Source organism: Rhinatrema bivittatum, chromosome 3 (assembly GCF_901001135.1).
Source record: "Rhinatrema bivittatum chromosome 3, aRhiBiv1.1, whole genome shotgun sequence".
Lineage (NCBI taxonomy): Eukaryota > Metazoa > Chordata > Amphibia > Gymnophiona > Rhinatrematidae > Rhinatrema > Rhinatrema bivittatum.
In genome coordinates, this window is record NC_042617.1 from 281,010,517 (window position 1) to 281,031,401 (window position 20,885).

At 49.4% G+C, this 20,885-nt stretch overlaps 1 protein-coding gene across 4 annotated transcripts in view; it reads right to left on the reverse strand.

The window, feature by feature from the left end:
- BAZ2A (bromodomain adjacent to zinc finger domain 2A) overlaps positions 1-20,885 on the reverse strand; it is a 248,264-nt gene that overhangs the window by 151,702 nt on the left and 75,677 nt on the right. For all 4 annotated transcript variants that reach the window (XM_029594826.1, XM_029594828.1, XM_029594825.1 and 1 more), the window contains exons 13-15: positions 16,471-16,665; positions 13,514-13,768; positions 5,616-5,830 (exon numbers count right to left, since the gene is read on the reverse strand). In XM_029594826.1, the coding sequence (XP_029450686.1) occupies positions 5,616-5,830; positions 13,514-13,768; positions 16,471-16,665 (665 nt within the window). The remainder of the gene's footprint in view (positions 1-5,615; positions 5,831-13,513; positions 13,769-16,470; positions 16,666-20,885) is intronic.

Here is a 20,885-nt window from a genome sequence, read left to right on the forward strand (position 1 = left end):
GTTGTGCGCACAAGGCATTTGTGCGCACGGCTCGCCTCTGTGTGCACGGGTCGGAATGGCGGTCAGGGCGGCGAACCGGGCAAAATGGTCACAGCGACCACGCGGACAATATGGCGACCACCTCGGAGGGTCTCCACGTGGGTGGACCCTCGGATCTGACCAGGGTCTAGCCCTGCTAGGGCATATCAACCCGATGGCATTGGTTCCGGCTGGCGACCTGTGCGTCTCCTCGAGCTTCGGAGACCAGAAACTTTTAAATAGATTTCTACCTTACTTTGTCTCGGAGCTTCCCGGTCTCGTTCCGGGTGGCCTCCGGCTGCAGGGGGGAGAGGGAAAATACCTTCACCGCCGCGCTCAAGGTTGCACCTGCTGCCTCTCAGCCTCACCCGATGTCGGGGGCTAGGTCCCCGCCGAGAGTCAGCCGCCAGACCGAGGCTTACCTCCGAGGGATCGCGGAAATCACCTCGGGAATTCTCAACTGGGGGAGGGACCCAATGGGTGTCACCGCAGGAGAGCGGGGCTCGTCTGTAGAGGTAAGGTTTCTTCTTAATTTGGTTTTCTTTGGTAAAATTACTCTAACGCTGTGCGAGCGTGCATAGAGTCCCTAACTGCTATGGAGAGGGAAAATACTGAAGAGCTGCACTTCCTGCAGGGGTATATGTACTAGGGGCTGACATCAGATTGAAATCTGATCCGTCTCCAACTGCTATCAGGAGTACACTAAACCCATTGGTCCTGAGTCCATCTGCTACACGCTAGGAATCTCCCATTATTACTGCACTACCAATTTGGTTAGCTTCCCTAATTTCTCTTAGCTTTTCACTGTCCGTCTCATTATTTTGGCCTGAGAACTCATAAAACTGGCCAGAATGCTTCCTGCAGCTTCAGTTGTTGCTACAAGTCTGCCGCTCTGAACTCCCCCTCTATTTCTTAAAAAAAAAAAAAGCTATTTTTTATTATTTTTCCCAAACTTTACCACTTTACCAAAATAAAAGCAAAAAGGGGAGCTCAACAAAAGGTTACCCTCTTCTGAATGCAAGGAAGAGAGATTCAGTTTTGCAAAAAAAACTGGGGAACCTTTTGGGAAGGGGAGTCTTTTACGAAGGGATGGGCTCTCCCTTAACCAGGGTGCAACCAGACTGCTGGTGCTAACCTTTAAAAAGGAGATTGATTTAGTTTAAAAGCTGCTCTAAGGGGAAAGCTGACAGTTGCTCAGTAGCGCATGGTTCGGAGGGAAGTATCTTCAAAGGATAATGCTTCATTAGTATCCTCTCGTGCACTGGCCTCTGCTCCTGATGCCTCTCTGGAGGGGATGGCGGGTCGGGACAGTCTGCAGCAGTATCAGAGAGGCAAAGGAAGCACAAAGAAGTTGCAGGAGCGCCTCAGAACATCCTCCCGTCCACAGCGAACATCCTCCCACTGTGCACGGGAACGACAGCTATCTTTGCTTTGGCAAAGGACGCTTCAGAGCCTATGATGGGGTCGGAAGATTTCCCCCCACCTTTGTCCCCATCAATAACAGAGCCCCCTTGACAGGCGGAAGGCCAATTCTGATAAGGAATGGGACTTTTTGTGGGACGATTCTAAGGATTCCTCAGTGATTTCGTCTGAGTTTGTGCTGCTCATGCATAAAGCATACTTGGCCAGGAAAGCAGCAGGGTGGCAGGCAGCTTGGCCTGGAAAAAGACCTAGGGTTTCGAGGGAGAAGGCTCCTAGGGGGACTCAGAGGCATCGTGGCACGTTTAGTTAGCCGGCTGAAGTAATCCCGCCGGAAGCTGTCTCTCCCGATGTTGCGGCTGCAAATACTAGCCCAGACATGGCAGAGCCGGATGAAGGGCTGGATCAGGTCCCTGTCACGGAAGGGAACGATCCTAAGGTGATGCATCTCTTCCTCAAAGAAGAACTGTGATCCCTGATTCCCCATATTCTACAGACGTTGGGGATCAAGGTTCACCAAGAGGAATCTGATTGGGAAGGGGTGGACCCAGTCATGGATGGCTTAAGGAGTCCAGCAAAAAGTCTTTCCCTATCACAAATCAGTGAAAAAGTTAGAGGTCAGGGAGTGGGACACTTCAGAGACAGGCCTGAAGGTTGGACGGGTGATGGCTACATTGTACCCACTCCCGGAAGATACACTTGAGCTTTTGACAATTCCAAAGTTGGATGTGTCCGTGTCGGTGGTCACTAAGACCACCACCATTCCAGTGGCTGGTTCAACAGTGCTGAAGGATATGCAGGACAGAAGATTTCTGAGGTGTCTGCTTTAGGCATAAGGGCTGCTGTTTGCAGTAGTTTTATACAGAGGGTTAGCCTGCGTTGGGTGCAGCAATTGCAGGCTACAAGGACACTGTCTGCATCTGAGGCTAAACAGGCAGACCGTCTGGAAGTGGCAGTGGCTTATGTGGCTGATGACTTGTATGATCTCTTCAGAACTTCTTCAAGAATTATGTCAGTGGTCTCCACCAGGCAACTCCTTTGGTTAAGGAACTGGTCGGCGGATGTCTGGTCCAAGTAACATTTGGGAGCACTGCCTTTTAAGGGAAAGCTCCCATTTGGAGAGGACTTGGAAGAGCTAGTGAAGCATCTTGGTGAGACCAAGGGGCATAGGTTGCCAGAGGATAAGTGAAAGGAGGCAAGGATTCCTTCTCGAGGCAGTCCCAATTTTGGCCAATTAGGAGATTTCAACAAAATAGGCCTCCGGCGGGAGCCCAGAAACAAGGGGCCGGAAGACAACAATTCTGGGGCAAGTCCTTTCAAGGGGGAAGAAACCAAACCAGGATGGCCATAACCAGGGCTCTGGTGGAGCTAAGCCCTCGCAATGAAGCGAGGCCGGTCCACTCCTCCATCCCGGCCAAAATCACAATGAACCGATGGGTCTTAAGCATGATAAGAGACAATTACGCATTAGAATTTGCTCGGCCATTAAAAGACTTGCTCATGGTCTCCCCTCCGCCCCATTCACCAAGAGGAAGGCATTCCAAGAGACTGTACATCTTTTGCATAGGCTGGAAGCCATTGTTCCCGTGCCTACGGGGGATCGGAGAACAGGAAGGTATTCCATATATTTTGTGGTGCTCAAAAAAGAAGGGTCCTTCTGTCTGATTTTGGATTTAAAAAAGGTAAATGTGGCTCTGAAGGTCTCTCGTTTTCAAATGGAGACTGCGCTCGGTCATCACAGCAATGCGCAAAGGAGAGTGTCTAGCTTCACTAGATTTCTCCGTGGCATTACTGTACATAGCAAGCCGCCCAGACCACCAACAATTCCTGAAGTTCATGATCCTCGGGAAGCATTTTCAATTTTGTGCTCTCCCTTTCAGATTGGTGACAGCTCTGCATAACTTCACTAAGGTGATCGTGGTTATGGCAGCGGTGCTCAGAAAGAAGGGCATACTGGGGTTCACCGGTATCTGGACAACTGGCTCATTCGGGCAAAGTCAGAAGTCCTCTGCAAACAGGCTGTGTCTCAGGTGCTACAGCAGTTGAGGTCCCTAGGATGGGTGGTGAATCTGGCAAAGAGTCATCTCACCCTTTCTCAAGTTTTGGATTTCTTGGGAGCACGTGTCGATACCAGGATAGGGGAGGTTTTTCTCACCAGGGATCGCATGCTCAAACTGCAGACGCAGGTTCGCAGTCTGTTAGCACTATGGTGCCCAGGGTGTGGGATTTCAGTTTCTAGGCTCTGTGGCATCAACTTTGGAGTTAGTTCCTTGGGCCACGCGACTTCTTTCCCAGTAGGATCCATTCTCAGAGCAGTTTCATCTTCCACTGCCTCTTGAGGGAGCCACCAGGTCCAGTCTTTCGTGGTGGCTTGGTCGGGCCTATCTGAGTCACGGGGTGGACTTGGATGTACTGGACTGTGTGGTAGATACCACCGATGCCAGTCTCACCGGATGGAATGCAGGGGGAAGAATTCTCCAATTCTAAAATTGTTTTTTCTTTCCAGACTGCAGGATTTGCACCTCTGCTGGAAATACCTAGGGACTGCAGGAGGCACACCAGGTTATATGGCAGAGTCAGTAAAACTTTGTCTCCATCTGCTAGAAAGGAGGCAAAACCCAGGAGTCTGGACTGATCTGGCAACCCTGTCATACTCCTGGGAACCCTATCACCTGCTTCCCACCCTTCCCCAGCATCTGCCTCTTGAGAATGTAGGAGTTATGGTGGGGGGCTGTGTGTACTGCACTCTATCCCATTCACATATAGCCTTACTCCCTCTCTACTTCTCTCCCTTTTCCCCTTCTCTCACTCACACCCCCTTCCCTTCCCTCCTGACTCAGTCACCCCCTTCCCCTTTCTTTCACCTTCCCTTTCACCCCTTCCTCCTTTCCTTCCCTCCCCTCTCACACAGCCCCCCAGTCTTTCCCCTGTCAGCAACTTACCATTCAGCTGCTCAAGGTCGTCTTCCTGCCCGTGGGGGGTGGGAACCCCACTGCTGCACAGGCCTCTTACTGTCTTAGCTGGAAAATGAGGCAGCTACTGCAGGGGTGTTTCAGGGAGCAGTTCCTGCCACCCCACAATGTTGCTGCTTGTCACTTGAGGCAACAGTCTCAGATTGTCTAATGATAGAACTGCCCCTTGTAAAAGCTATCAACCATCTGCCTGTCTATAAAGCACAATAATGCCCCAAAAGAGAAAGAACTTCACCACATCTGGCATGCAGAAAATAATGGGAATCTCTCAGATGAGTTCAAAAATTGGGTCAGTATTGTCAAAGAACTGAGCTTCAAAAAAAAAAACAACAACAACCCATAAAGCAATTGGGGATGGTTAACGGTTGCAGGCTGCAGAATACTGATGAGTGCTCCCTTCCAGCACTTTGGCCCAGAGCAACACAGAGACAGAGAAAAATAACTGAGCAGCTGGCAAAGGATGGCACTTAAAAGGCACTTTCAAAGTCACTTTCCCCCCACATTTCCAAGTCACCTAAAACACTACCCTCCCCACAAACATCTGCACATACACACACCTCCAACCCCACATCTTCCACACTCCCCACCCTCCATAATTCCCACACACATACATCACATACTTACAAATCCTCCCCCAACACACACACCCATAGACTTACACCTACCAACCCAACCCAACCCCCTCAACATTCATACCCACAACAGTCCCTTCATACAGCAACACACACATAGCTGAGATTTATCACTGTTCAGGTGCCCATGTGGCCCACTCTTCCTTGCTTGCTTTCTTGAAGTTTGATTTTATACCAGAAAGTTTTGTGGTAACTGAGCAAAAAGCACAACACTGCTTCAGTTTTGCTCTAGGCCAAGCTGTTGGAAATGGAGGAGGGGCTTTTGGAAAGAATCACTTGACAACATTCCACAGCATCTAACTGCCTCCGTTAAGTGTAACCACCCTACCTTAGAGCATACATGCACAAAGACAGCCAACTGCACCTTCCCCACTCACGTTCTTCCAATCCCCTGACTGCACCAAGCATAGCATATACTCAGTATGCAACATACTTCTACAAATCTGTCTTGGAAAGCATTCCGAAAACCATACTGCTACATGCTTGTCCCACTTTTTACTTTAAAAAAAAAAAAAAGAACAGAATGTTGGCATATTGCAAAAAATGGCCCATCTGGCTAAGCCCTTCAACATACTTTATGATGATGGCACTGCTGTTGAGCTCGCCGACTAAGAAGGCCAAGATGGTAGCTTTGGTGTCTGGTGGGTGGGCCTGGAAGGGCTTGCTGCGCAGACTGTCGCATAACTGCAGGTCTGCTCCATAGGCCTCCAGGAAAATCCGCAGCACCTCGGATACGCTGTCCCGGTTCAGTCCGATCTCAGAAATCCTCTCCCCCAGGATTTTCAGCGACTGCAAAGAAAGAGAGACACTGCATAAATTGTAACATCGGGCAAAGGACTGGAGAGAATGCCATCCCCTTTGCTTCCTCCACACCTCAGAAGATCAGAAGCATCCTGGTGGAGATTTAAAACCGATAAAATCTAATTCTAACTGGGAGGAGGGGCACTGTAACTGCACATATCTTTACTGCCCCCAGCTGGCAGAGGTAAGAAATTGAAGGGTGACAGCCTCTCTTCCATGGTATATCCCTAACATAAATAAATTCCTAGAAGAGGAAGAGGTATCACCCATTTTATGCTGTTCTCAATCTGGAAGACTATACTTGGCCATTCGACAAGTGATCTGTACACCTGCAATTGACTCCCAAAAACACATTGTGGGTCTAGAGAGCAATGATACTGCATATTATCATCTCTGTCATGGCAGAAAATACTATCCCTTCTCCTGCCTCTGCTTTAGCTTTGGATAGGGATGCAGTTCACTTGGCATCTAACTTTTTACAGCAGGTAATGCTTGGCCAGATTAGTTTTCCCCAGCAGCATAAACTAGCCATGGGCTAGAGAAAAGAAAATTATTTCTTACCTGCTAATTTTCGCTCCCTTAGTATCACGGATCAGTCCAGACAGTGGGTTATGTCCCCATTCCAGCAGATGGAGTCAGAGAAAACTTTGAAAGGTGCTCCCATATAAGCAAGTGCACCCTCTGTTACCCTTCAGTATTAAGAATATCAAAGCCTGAAGAGACAAGATGGATGGATCAAGGTATAAAACCCTTTCAACTTGAACAACTACACAGTGTGTACTAAACTTTAAGAGACAACTAAACTTTCAAAATGAACCATGAACACACATATCATACCTTAGCTTCCTTAACTGCAGTAAAATATTGCAATCTGGCCTCTTTTCATAAGAGTTGGAAACCTTTCTCAGAATATATTGCACAACAGTGATGCTTCTTATATATGGCTCATATATGAATCAGTTCAGTATCTAGATAAGTAATTCTTTATTTAGACTTTCCCCTTATCCTATCTTAACACAGTTTATTCTATATCAGGTACAATGCTTGTTTATCCAGCATAGTCTTATGAATCTGTGTTATAATGTTGATTATGTACTCTCCGCAATGGGAAGGGGGGAGAGGGGGGAGGAAGGGGTGCATATCACATTTCATATATTGGTTATATATTGGTTGTATGATACATATTGGATGTATGATGATTATACCCCAGCTTTACAGTCCAGATAATGGGATGTACCAAAGCTTCCCTACTTAGGGTGGGCCCCGGATAGCCCTGCTCGAATGACCCGATTGCCAAAGGAGCCGAAAACCGGTGGCTGTAGATTCAAACGATAGTGCCGAGCAACGGTATGTAAAAACTTCCAGGTGGCTGCTCGGCATATCTCCTAAGGCGAAACAGATTGACTCTCTGCCTAGAAAGCCACGTGAGCTCGGAGGGAATGGGCCTTGATGCCCACTGGAGGCTGTCGACTGGCACCAATATATGCTGAGGCGATGGCCTCTTTCAGCCAGCGAGCAATGGTGGGTTTCGAAGCCTTGGCCCCCTTCTTTTCGCTACTCCAAAGTACAAATAGATGATCCGACAAGCGAAAGTCATTTGTGGCCTCCAGATAGTGAATGAGGATGCGCTTAACATCAAGCTTGCGAAGCTCACGGGAATCTTCAGTTGAGAAAGATGGGAGTTCCACCATCTGATTCATATGGAACGCGGAAACAACCTTGGGCCGGAAAGAGGGCACCGTGCGCAAGGAAACTCCTGAATCCATGAAACAGAGATAGGGCTCCCTGCACGATAGCACCTGAAGCTCCGAAATTCTGCGGGCTGAGCAAATAGCCACCAGCAAGACTGTCTTGAGCATAAGATCCTTGAGGGTAGCGGCTCGTAGCGGTTCAAAAGGTGGGCCGCCTAGAATTCGAAGAAGTTGAAGTTGAGGCTCCATGAGGGACACAGAGCATGTACTGGAGGCATAACGTTCACTCCCTTGAGAAATCGAACGATGTCCGGATGAGAGGAAAGGGGGGTTCCCTCCCGGTGCTGGATCAGGGAACCGAGGGCAGCCACCTGCACCCTCAGGGAATTGTAGGCCAATCACTTTTCCAGGCCCTGTTGCAGGAACAGTAGTATCTGAGCCACTGAAGCACTTCGCAGCGATACAGGTATGGAGCCACACCAGGTCTCGAAGACCTTCCAAACTCGGACATAGGCAACGGACGTAGAGGTCTTCCTAGCCTTGAGGAGGGTCGAGATCACGGCCTCTGGGTATCCTCATCTTCTCAGCCGGCGTCTCTCAAAAGCCAGGCCGCAAGACAGAAGCAATCTGCCTGGTCGAAAAATACCGGACCCTGGCGCAGTAAGCGTGGTAGATGTCCTAGGCGAAGAGGGCCGTCCACTGCGAGGTTGACCATCCGCGAACCACGGCCGACGTGGCCCATTCTGGCACCACCAAAATTACTGGACTGTGGTGACTCTCTACTCTTCGGATTACCTTTCCCACCAGGGGCCATGGCGGAAACACAGAGGAGAATGTGCTGCAGCCAGGGAAAGACTAAGGCATCCACTCCCTCCACGCCGTGCTCTCTTCTGCAGCTGAAGAATCGCGGAGCTTTGGCGTTCCATAGAGTAGCCATCAGGTCCCGGTGGGGAGACCCCCCACCGACTGAATAGAAATGCCACTGCTTCCTCAGAGAGTTCCCACTCTTTGGGATCTATGTGTTGATGACTCAAGAAATCAGCTTGAATGTTGTCCACTCCTGCGATGTGAGAGGCCGCTAGGCGGGAAAGGTGGACCTCCGCCCAGGCCAGCAACTTGTCCATTTCCCGAGAAACGCAACGACTCTTTGTTCCCCCTTGACGATTGATGTACGCTACTGTTGTTGCGTTGTCTGACAGAATCCTCAGTACACAAGTTTGAGGTGTATCTCAAGAGAGTATTCGAGGTGTCTGCTCTGGGCGTCAGAGCGGCGATCTGTAGTTCCCTCACGCAACAGGCAGGACTCTGATGGGTCCAACAGCTCCTCAGTACACAAAAGCTGTCTCCTGCTGAAGCGCAGCAGGCTGACTGCCTGGAGGCCGTGATAGCGTATGGGGCAGATGCGCTATATGACCTGCTCCAAGTTCTGGCCAGGTCTATGGTTTCAGCAGTCTCGGCCAGACACCTCCTGTGGCTCCGTAACTGGTCGGCGGATTCCTCCTCCAAGACCCAGTTGGGCTCCCTACCCTTCAAAGGGAAATTACTCTTTGGAGATGATCTGGACCAGATTTTCAAGTCACTCGGCAGGAATAAGGTCCACAAGCTGCCAGCGGATCGGCCGCGGGCTGCTAGGACCTTCGGTTCTACTAGAAGCTGTTTCCGGAGCCAAAGACATTTCCGTCAACCAAGAACAGCTGCCTCTCGTCCGCCCTCTTCGCGTTCCCAGTCCTGGTCTCATTCCTTTCGTGGCCAAAGACTGGCCCGGGATAATCTTCCCTAGGGGGCAGCTCCCAAATCTTCACAATGAGGCTGTGCCGGCCCATTCCTCGGTCCCCAGGATAGGGAGCCATCTCTCCCTCTTCCAAGAAGAGTGGGTCAAGATTACCTCGGATCAGTGGGTACTGGATATTCTAAAGCACGGTTACGCTTTAGATTTTGCTCGTCCTCTAAGACAGGTTCCTCTTCTCTCCCTGCGGACCACCACAGAAACAACTCATAGTACGCCAGACACTCGACAGGCTCCTGGCCCTCAGAGCAATTCGCCCGGTTCCTCCAACAGAAGTGAGAGCCGGCCATTACTCAGTCTACTTTGTACTCCAAGAAGGAGGGCTCCTTCCATCCGATCCTGGATCTCAAGATGGTCAACAAAGCCCTCAGGGTCCCACACTTCAGGATGGAGACCTTAAGCTTAGTGATAGTGTCGGTACACAGCGGAGGATTTCTGGCCTCCTTGGATCTGATGGAGGCTTATCTCCACATTCCCATCCTCAAGGCGCATCAGCGCGTCCTTCGCTTCAAGATTCTGGGACAGCATTTTCAATTCCAAGCCCTGCCCCTTGGACTGGCAACAGTTCACCGTACCTTCACCAAAGTAATGGTAGTAGTGGTGGCAGCCCTCAGGAGGGAGGGAATCCTGGTCCACTCCTATTTGGACGATTGGCTCATCTGGGCAAACTGGAGTAGGGGGGAGAAAACACTTCAATGCAAAGCATACCGCTCTGGTCTCCAAGCGATTGATCGGCCAGGATACTTGCAACTCCATCCACGTCCCCTGTGCCGATCTCGTCTGACAGACTGCTCCCCAACCGGAGAGACTGGCGTCTGTGGTGACAATCACCTACTGAGGGACTGCCAGACTGCCCTTGGTCCTCTCTGGCAGCGGGAGAATGGCCTGAAACTCCCGAGAAACTGGTTTCCAGCGGGAGAGCAAGGTTCGCTGCAGAGGACATATGCGCAAAAGCACAAGGAAACAGATCAATACTGGACGCCATAGTGCCCAGAACCTGAAGATAATCCCAGGCTGTGGGAAGAGAGAGCGAAATGAATCGCTGTACCTGGGAGATGAGAGCCCGGGCCCGATCCGGACGCAGCAGTACCTTGCCCATAGCTGTATCGAAATGTGCTCCTAGGAAGTCCAGGAACTGAGTTGGACTAAGGCTGCTCTTGGAGAAATTGTCCACCCATCCGAGGGACTGAAGGAGATGCAACACCCTGTCTATCGCTCGTTGACACTGGACCAGGGATTTTGCCCGGATGAGCCAATCGTCCAAATAGGGGTGGACCAGGATTCCCTCCCTCCTGAGGGCTGCCGCCACTACTACCATTACTTTGGTGAAGGTACGGTGAGCTGTCGCCAGTCCAAAGGACAGGGCTTGGAATTGAAAATGCTGTCACAGAATCTTGAAGCGAAGGAAGCGCTGATGCGCCTTGCGGATGGGAATGTGGAGATAAGCCTCTGTCAGATCCAAGGAGGCCAGAAATCCTCCGCTATGTACCGACACTATCACTAAGCTTAAGGTCTCCATCCTGAAGTGTGGGACCCTGAGGGCTTTGATGACCATCTTGAGATCCAGGATCAGATGGAAGGAGCCCTCCTTCTTGGGGACTACAAAGTAGACGGAGTAATGGCCAGCTCCCACTTCCGACGGAGGAACCAGGCGAATTGCTTTGAAGGCCAGGAGCCTGTCGAGTCTCTGGCGTACTATGAGTTGTTTCTGTGGTGGTCCGCAGGGAGAGAAGAGGAACCTGTCTCTTAGAGGACGAGCAAAATCTAAAGCGTAACCGTGCTTTAGAATATCCAGTACCCATTGATCCGAGGTAATCTTGACCCACTCTTCTTGGAAGAGGGAGAGATGGCTCGCTATCCTGGGGACCGAGGAATGGGCCGGCACAGCCTCATTGTGAAGATTTGGGAGCTGCCCCCTGGGGAAGATTATCCCAGGCCAGTCTTCGGCCATGAAAGGAATGAGACCAGGACTGGGAACGAGAAGAGGGCGGATGAGAGGCAGCTGTTCTTGGTTGACGGAAACATCTTTGGCTCCGGAAAATCGCTTCTAGTGGAACTGAAGGTCCTAGCAGCCCGCGGCCAATCCACTGGCAGCTTGTAGACCTTATTCCCGCCGAGTGACTTGATAATCTGGTCCAGATCATCTCCGAAGAGTAATTTCCCTTTGAAGGGTAGGGAGCCCAACTGGGTCTTGGAGGAGGAATCCGCCGACAAGTTGCGGAGCCACAGGAGGTGTCTGGCCGAGACTGCTGAAACCATAGACCTGGCCAGAACTCGGAGCAGGTCATATAGCGCATCTGCCCCATACGCTATCACGGCCTCCAGGCAGTCAGCCTGCTGCGCTTCGGCAGGAGACAGCTCTTGTGCACTGAGGAGCTGTTGGACCCATTGGAGTCCTGCCTGTTGTGTGAGGGAACTACAGATCGCTGCTCTGACGCGCAGAGCAGACACCTCGAATACTCTCTTGAAATACACCTCAAGCTTTCTATCCTGCATATCTCGTAGGGCAGCACCTCCCGTCACCGGAATGGTAGTTCGTTTCGTCACTGCAGATACCACCGCGTCCACTTTGGGAACCTTGAAGAGCTCCAGAAAATCGTCTGGGAGGGGGTATAGCTTATCCATAGCTCTACCCATCTTGAGGAAGGCTTCAGGGTAATCCCATTCCCGGGACAGCAATTGCAATAGCACAGGGTCCCCCTTCTTAGCTGGTGGAGAAGGCCCTGGAGGGTCTTGTGGATCCTCAATATCCAATTCCTACACGACATATGGGATGAGCGGATCCAACTCATCCCTCTGGAAGAGACACAGTACCCGAGGATCATCCCCTTCCATCTGAGCCATCAGAGAGGGTTCATCCAGGTCTGGATCCGGGAGAGGGCCTTGAGGAAGAGGAGCCAAGCCCCCCGGAGGATGATGGACCACGCGGAACCTGGAGGCACCTTGGTGAACCCCAGGTCCCGAGGCCCCTACTCCCTGAGGGCATCCCGGAGGATCAGCCATCCTGCTCACCTTAGGAGGAAGCGGCCCTGTTGGATCTTGCTGCTCTCCCATTCTGGCCAGATAGGCATTGTGCATTAAAAGCACAAAATCCGCCGAAAATGGAGGTGGTCCAGAAGAAGGCACAGAGGGTGGGTCTCCTGTGGGTGGACAAGGGTCCAGAGGGTTGACAGAGGTCAGGATCGGCGGCAGCACTGAAGAACCGGCGTCCGAATCGTCCCCTGGCTGCTCTGGAGCAGTCGGCTCAGAATCAAAATGGCCACTGTTCCCGTGCTGGGTGGGATCGGGGCCGGCCTCCGTGCATCGGGGCGCGCCATCACACGTGAACCTGCTTCTCCTGCCGGCCGCGAGGAACCCTCCCCACCAGGGAGGCATCTCGCACAGATCCCCTTGCGGGAGAGCCAGAAACCAGGCTCTCCGCATGTGCAGCACCTCAAGGACCGCGGCATGGGACTGTGAGCTGAGACACCGACGAATCGCTGGTGAGTGGCTGCGAGGAGCAGGGAAAAAACCCGTCTGCAGCACTACTTCTTCTCCCCAACCTGCCTGAATTGCTATTTACACCACACAGAGGAATGTCGCATCTCTGTGGAGGCTGCCCAGAGGCAAAACGACTTCTCAGGGCAGCAGGTCGGCTCTGAGGAAAAGGGGGAGAGGTTGGACCACCAACTTGCACCCCGGGGCTTACAAATCTAACCTGCAAATAAGAAAGGTACAAAAACTTACCCCCACAAAGCAAATACAGCAATGGAGACTGAAAAACAGCTCTTCCTGCAAGTTAGATTGCTGGGCCCTAGACAAGGGTCTGAGCTTTCCCTGTCTGATCCATCTTAAGATAGGAAGGAAGCTAAGAAATAGAGAAAAGAGCACTAAATTTAGCTTTTCAGAAGTCTTAGTGGGGAACTAGAGTTCAGCCACTCTAATCTGTTGGAGTCAGAAGAATACTGAAGGGTAACAGAGGGTGCAATAGCTTATATGGGAGCACCTTTCGAAGTTTTCTCTCACTCCATCTGCTGGAAGGGGGGACATAACCCACTGTCTAGACTGATCCGGGTACGTACAGGGAACCTGGGATTCTCCACACTAATAAACACAGATAAATCTGACCAGAGTTCTGCGTGCATGGTTTTACCACCACACAAACCTCAGACGAACGTACGTCTCACACCTAAGGAGTAAGACATCGTTCAGTACCTGGTAATAGGGTGGCAGTCCAGGATCTTTCATCGCTGCGCCCAGCAATTTCACCAGCAGGTCTTGGACCACGTCCAGACTGTCTTCTGCATTGTAAAGGCCCTTCTGTAGCGTACAGAGACTGGGCACTTCCCGGGTCACATCGAAGCCTAGCACCTTCCCATAACTGTGCAGGAATTCCACTATGGTGAGACAATCTGAGAACGTGCAGCTGGGCAGGAGGAGGCCAGGAATGCGGGACAACTCAGGCAAAGGCTGTGGAAAAAGAAGGACGGAGAGGACATCGAAATGGTAGCAAGACCAAATAGTCCATCTGATCTGCCCAGCAAAGAATTCAGAGCTTTAACTGCTGCCCCATGCAGGTTACTCGCATTCAGAAAAGTTGCCACGTTAATTTCCATCCTCTGTTTATCCCACGCACTTATGAATTCCACCACCGTTTTTGTCTTCACTGCCTCTTCCCAGGAGGGCATTTCAGGCATCCACCGCCCTTTCCATGAAAAAAATGCTTCCTGATATTGTTCCTGGACTCTAAAACCCCCTTTTCCCCCTGCCCGCAGGGAGTTTCATGCCAAGATCCCAAGTTCTACAGCTTCCTTTCCATTAGAAAAGGATGGCTCTTGTATATTTTTAATACCTGTATCATATCTTCCCTGTCTCTCCTCTCCTGTACAGTATTCAAATTTAGGTCCTCTCCTCTCATCTGTCTTTTTGGCGTAGAACCCACACCATTTTAGTGGCCTCTCTCTGGACCACTTTAACCTCTCCCTATCTTTGTTGCGATACGGTCTCTAGAATCGAGCACAGTATTCCAAGTGAGGCTTCACCAGTGACCTATGTAGGGGCATCATGGCCTCCTTCTTCCTGCTGGTCATGCTTCTCTCTAGGCAGCCCAGCATCCCTCTGGCTTTAGCCATCAGCTTGTCATATTGCTTTGCTACTTTCAGATCGGCAGACTGTGTTTTATGTGATATTGATTTTATGTGATATTTTGGTGATGTATATTCATTTTTTATATGGCTGAAATAAGTTCTTTTCATTTTTATGTATGTTTCCAGATCATCATACCTATTCACAACTCTATCTCTGACGCCCTGAGGCACTGGGAAACCTGCCTCGCGGCCATCAACTCTCTACTCACCAACCTCCACCTCACACTCAACACCAACAAAACTGAACTTCTACTTATTTCCCCCCACTCTCCCCCTCCCCCCCCCCGTCTAATGACCCCAATCTCAACATCACCACAGCCCAACCCTTCGTAAGGGACCTTGGAGTTCTCCTTGATCAACAACTCAGCATGAAGAAATACGTCAGCTCCATACTTAAAAGAAGGTTTCTTCAAACTCAATGTCCTAAAAAAAAACCCACTACTATACACCCAAGACTTCCGCACAGTGATCCAAGCCACCATCTCCTCTAAATTGGACTACTGTAACTCACTCTTCCTGGGGCTCCCCTACTCCACAATAAAACCCCTACAAAATGTTACAAAATGCGACTGCTAGAATCATCTCAAATACCCATAAATCTGAACACATCACCCCTATCCTTAAAGACTTACACTGGCTCCCTATCCCCTCCCGAATCCACTACAAAACCCTGACCATTGTACATAAATCCATTCACGCTCACAATTCCAACTGGCTAGACATTCCTTTTAAGACTCATCAGTCTACCCGGCCCACCAGAACTGCCAACAAAGGCACTCTACTAGTACCCTCCCTTAAAACAGCCCACCTCTCCTCCACACGCGACATCACCTCTCCTCCACACCGTGCCATCTCAATTGCTGGCCCTTCACTCTGGAACTTACGCCTTGAACCATGCACCATTAAATTTAAAAAGAAGTTAAAAACATGGTTATTTAAACAAGCCTATCCGGATTAGCCCTCCCCCTCCCTCCTATGATGCTATACTATCTCCCATATAGACTATCCTAGATTCCTTATATTAAGGAGCTCTATGTTCGCCTGTTGTTAAGCTACATTTCTACGCTGCTCTTGTGTTATCTCCCTCCCAGTTCTTTCTCCTTGTTAATATGTACTTTCAAACCTGCTGTTCAAATGTGAACCGGTATGATGTCCCTACTAATACCGGTATATACAAGTCTCTAAATAAATAAATACATTTTTAAGTTTTTGTAAACTGCCATGATCTGAGGCATGTGCAGTCAAACTATTTTAAATAAATAAATATAATCACATCAGCCTGAGATCTTTTTCTTGGTCTGTGCTCATCAGTCACTCTCAGCTCTTTTGGTTTTCTGCACTCCAAAAGCATAGCTCTGCACTTTTTGGCAGTGAATCTTAACTGCTAAGCCTTTGGCCACTCTTAAAGCTTCCTTAGATTAATTCTTATTGTGTTTACTCCCACAGGGGTATCCACTCTGTTGCAGATTTTTGCTCATCCGCAAAAAAAGTGAACTTTGCCTTTTAACTCCTCCACAATATCGCTCACAAAGATACTGATCAGAACTGGCCCCTTTCTTGCCTCTGAGCAACTTCCATTTACCACAACCCTCTGTCATCTATCTGTCAACACATTTCTAATCCAGTCCACCACTCTGGTATCCACTCCCAGGCTGCTTATTTTTTTTATTAATGAGCTTCCTACTTGGGGCAGTGTCAAAGCTTTGCTGATATCCAAGTGAAACACATCCAACGCATGCTCTCAATCTAATTCTCTAGTCACCCAAACAATTAAAATCCATCAAATGTGTTTGACATGATCTTTCTCTGGTAAAATCATACTGACTTGGATCCTGAAATGCACTGGACTGTAGACTCAAAAGATGTTACAATGCCACTGTTCCAGGGACCTTTAGGAATTTGCATATAACCTGCTTGGGCTCTGTCTGGTCCCACTGCAAGTGAACTGAACCAAAAGCCCAGAGAATAGAACTCTGCTCCTCCCCCATGCTCCCTCCCTGCTGTGCATGGATCAGCTGTACACACCTGGTGGTCTGTCAAACACATGTCCTCTGTTGGCTTCTTCATCTCCTCCAGGATGAGTTGCTGTCGTTTCCGTTCCTCCAGCCGGCGTTGAGCCAGCGCCTTCTTATCCACCTTCCTCATTACAGCCTTTACCTTCTCTTTCTCCTTCTTCCCTTTGCATGGCTTAGGCTTCCCTTTCTCCACCTCCTTCTTTACCTTCAGGGAGACAGAAGAAAGTGAAGTTGCTTACCTGTAACAGGTGCTCTTCATGGACAGCAGAACAAACCAGCCACACGAGATGAGGTGACGTCACCAACGTTGCCAGATCAGTCGGTTCTCTCTCACCTCAGAGCTTTTCCATTTGTTCTGAGCATTTGTGGCACTTCCCTCACTGCTGTCGCCACATGACCCTCCCTCGGTTTTTTCCTTAGCTGTTCTTAACTTCTCAGGGAGAGAGGGAGGAAGGGATTGTCTGGCTATTTGTTCTGTTACAGGTAAGCAACTTCGCTTTCTCGGTGAATAACCAGCACAAATAGCCACACAAAATAGGACACTCCCAGGATGAGGATTGCAAAGGAATCATCCGTTTTGAGTTTCTGCAATCCGACAGCATGGGTGAGAAGTTGAGGATTTATTGTAAAACAGATTTGAGTACAGCATGCTCAGAGGTATAGTCCATTTTGGTAGCTTGCTCTACATGGTGGGGCTTGGTGAATGTGTGTATTGTAGACCACATAGCTGGCCCTGCAAATGTCCTGGATCGACACGGAGTTAAGGTGCACTATTGAGGTTGCAACTGCTCTGACCAGATGGGCTTTTGCTGGCTGTGGAAGTTCTCGTTTCATGTATGAGTAATAATGAGATATACATTGAGCAATCCATCTAGACAATGGCTGCTTCTTTACAGCTTCTCCTTTCCTATTTGAATCATAGGAAATAAAGAGTTGGGATGATTTCCTGAACAATTTTGTTCTGTTCATATAGAATAAGATTGCTCTTCTATAGTCTAATGTATGTAAATCTTGCTCACATTTAGTTGCATGTGGTTTGGGATCAAATACTGGCAAAGTCAACACTAAACTGAAATACTACTTTTGGTATCAATTTTGGATGTGTCTCAGTGCTACTCCGTTCTTGAAAATTTGTGTGTGCGGTAGGTAGGTAACTAGAACCGGCATCTCAATTACTCTCCTTTCCAGACACCATGACAATTCTCAGAGTTGCTGCCAGCCCAAATAGTAAAACTTTGTACTGATAATGGCAATCTTGTCAGGTGACCCTTAATTATTTTCTGTGTTTTTTCTTGATTGAGATATGTACACAAGCATCTTTTAGATCTATGGAAGTGAACCAGTCTCCTTTCTATAGAAGTGGAAGGATTGATAGTCCCCAATGAGTTCATCTGGAACTTTTCTATTTTTTTCAGGTAACTGTTTAGGTCTCTGAGATCTAAAACTGTCTTAGATTTCCTGGTTTTGTTTTTTTAGTATCAGGAAATATCTGGAGTAGAATCATTTCCCTTTTTGCTGCAGACATACTGGCTGAATTGATTTGGATTGCAGAAGAGAGTGCAACTCCTGATTGGGTATCTGTAATTGATGGTCTGAATGATGCAGCTAACATGAGGGATGTTGTACAAGACTTTGAAAGTTCAGAAAATACCCCAATTTATGATTTTCAAAACTCATTTGTCTGTTGTGATTTGAATCCAGTGAGATGCAATGCCTTCGAGTCTTCCTGCTACTGGTATGAACCAAAAATACCACCTTCAGCGCGAGGTCCTTTAATGACGCCTTCCTCAGCGGCTCAAAACAGAGGCCTCCAAGGTACCCAAACAAGTCCAATTTTACACTCCACGCTGGAGCCAATCTATGCACCAGAAGCCGCAGGTGCCCGACCCCTTTCAAAAACCTCACAACATCCGGATGTGAGGCCAACGACCTTTTCCCTGGAGTATATCTCTGAGACTCCCCAAGGCTGCCACCCGAACCCGCAAGGAATGGTAAACTAAGCCCTTGAAAATCATGGGCTCAGAGTATCTTTTTTGTCGCAAGCGCCTGCACTCAAAAGTCAAGTTGCAAGACAAAAGTGATCCGCCCGATCAGAGAAAATAGGACCTTGCCTTAACAGCCCCTGTGACTGAGCCAATCTCAGGGACCCATCAATTGCGCACTGAACCAGATCCGTGAACCACGGATGATGCAGTCTTTCGGGCACCTGGCCTGGATGCCTCTCGGGCACCTGGCCTGGATGCCTCTCGATGTGCCTAAACACGCGACCTATTAACGTTCATGGAGGGAGCACATATAGTAGGATGCTTGTCGGCCATGGAAGAACCCGAGCATCTATACCCTCGGCTGCAGCCTATCATCTGTGGCTGAAGAAACTTGCTGCCTTGATTTTGCTCCTTGATGCCATCAGATCCAGACAGGGACTGCCCCAACGAGACTGGAAAGGCCAAAGGCCTCCTTCGAGAGCTCCCATTCTCCCAGATCCAACTGTTGCCTGCTGAGATAGTCCGCTTGCACACTGTCCACTCCCGCAACATGTGAAGCAGCTATCCCCTGCAAATGTCCCTCCACCAAGGCAAAAAGGTCCTGGGCTCCTTGGGCAACCACGCGACTCTTTGTTCCCTCTTGCCAATTGATATAAGCTACCATTGTCACATTGTCTGAAAAAACTGACCATTTGACCTCAGACTTGTGGAAGGAATTCCACCAACGCCCTGCACACTGCTCTTGTTTCCAAGCAATTGATAGACCAGAATGCTTCCATTGGCGACCACAATCCTTGTGCCATCCATTCTTGACAGATTGCCCCTCAACCCTTGAGGTTGGCATCCGTGATCCCTATAAACTCAGTCCAGAACCTCCAGGACCATCCCTTTCTCCAAATTGGGCCGACACAGTCACCACGAGAGACTGGACCTGGAAGTACCCTGCAACAATAAAGGCCGATAAAATTCCTTCAACAATGGATTCCAGCGCAACAGCAATGCCACCTGTAGAGGGTCCATGTGGGCAAAAACCCATAGCACCAAATTCAACATAGATACCATTGAACCCAGATCTGAAGATAATCTTAAGCCCTGGGCACTGACATCTGCAAAATCTGTACCACCTGGGATTGTAACATCCGAAACCTCTCCAAGGTGAGAAACACTTTGCCGAGCTGAGTATCGAACTTCGCCCCCAAGTATTCCAACATCTGGGTAGGGCTCAGGTGACTCTTCGCCAAATTCACCACCCAGCTCAAGGACTGCAACATATCCATTACGATGAGCACAAACTGCCAGCTTACCTCCTCCAATTTCCCTCAGATAAGCCAGTCGTCCAGATAAGTATGAACTAGGATCTCCTTCCTGCGGAGAACCGCTGCCACCACCATCACCACCATCTCCTTTGTGGACATGCAAAGTGCAGTCGCCAAACCGAACGGGAGGGCCCAAAGCTGGAAAAGTTACCCCAGAACCATACCACAAAGAAACTTTGATGTTCTTCCCGAATGGGAATGTGCAGATAGGCTTCCATCAATTCCAGCAAGGCCCGAAAAACTCCACAAAACAAACAGCTGCTATCACCGTCCGCAACATTTCCATACGGAAAAACGGGGAATTCGCAGTATCACATTTCGCCTTTTGCATATCGAGGCTGGGAAGAAAGGCTCTTTCCTTATTTGGCACAACACAGTAAATAGAGTACCTCCCGCGACTGTATTCCCTGGCCGCCACTGGTACAATCATGCTAGCAACTGAAGGCAACACGTGTCCTGAATCACCACTTGCTTGCCTCGGTCACTGCAATGAGACACCACGAAAGCTTCCGTGATGGGGCAAAAAAATTCTAAAGTCCAGCTGTCCCTTATTACATCTAGGACCCATTGGTCTGAGGTAATCCTGTTCCATGCTTTGTAAAACTATGATAGATGGCCTTCCATCACCATCTCGAGAAAGTGGACCAGCCTGGCTTCAATGTGAAGCCTTACTGCCTCTGGGCCTCCAGGTCAGAGTCCTCTCAGGGAAGTCTACGGGAACCTCAAAAGGATTGCTGCCTACCGGACTCCTGGTTCTGCCACGAAGATAGTGAGAACCCTTATTGGGACAAAAACTGCTGCACCTCCAGAAACCTAGAGCAAGGTGGAAAAGACTGACTTTCATCTTACCCTCCAGCTCCTTATTCCCTTTAGACCACCAAGATCTTCATCAATTGTTTCAGGTCCTCCCTGAACAATTTTCCTTCCTTTAAAGGGAACATTACAGAGCTGAGACTTGGACCACATATCAGCTGACCAATTCCACAACCACAGCAAATGTCGCACCGAGACCTCCACACCCATATTCCTGGCTGAAGTCCAGCTCAAGTCATAAAGCACATCAGCCTCATATGCAATCTCAGCCTCCACCAAAGTTGCCTGGCTATTAATACTAGCGTCTGCTG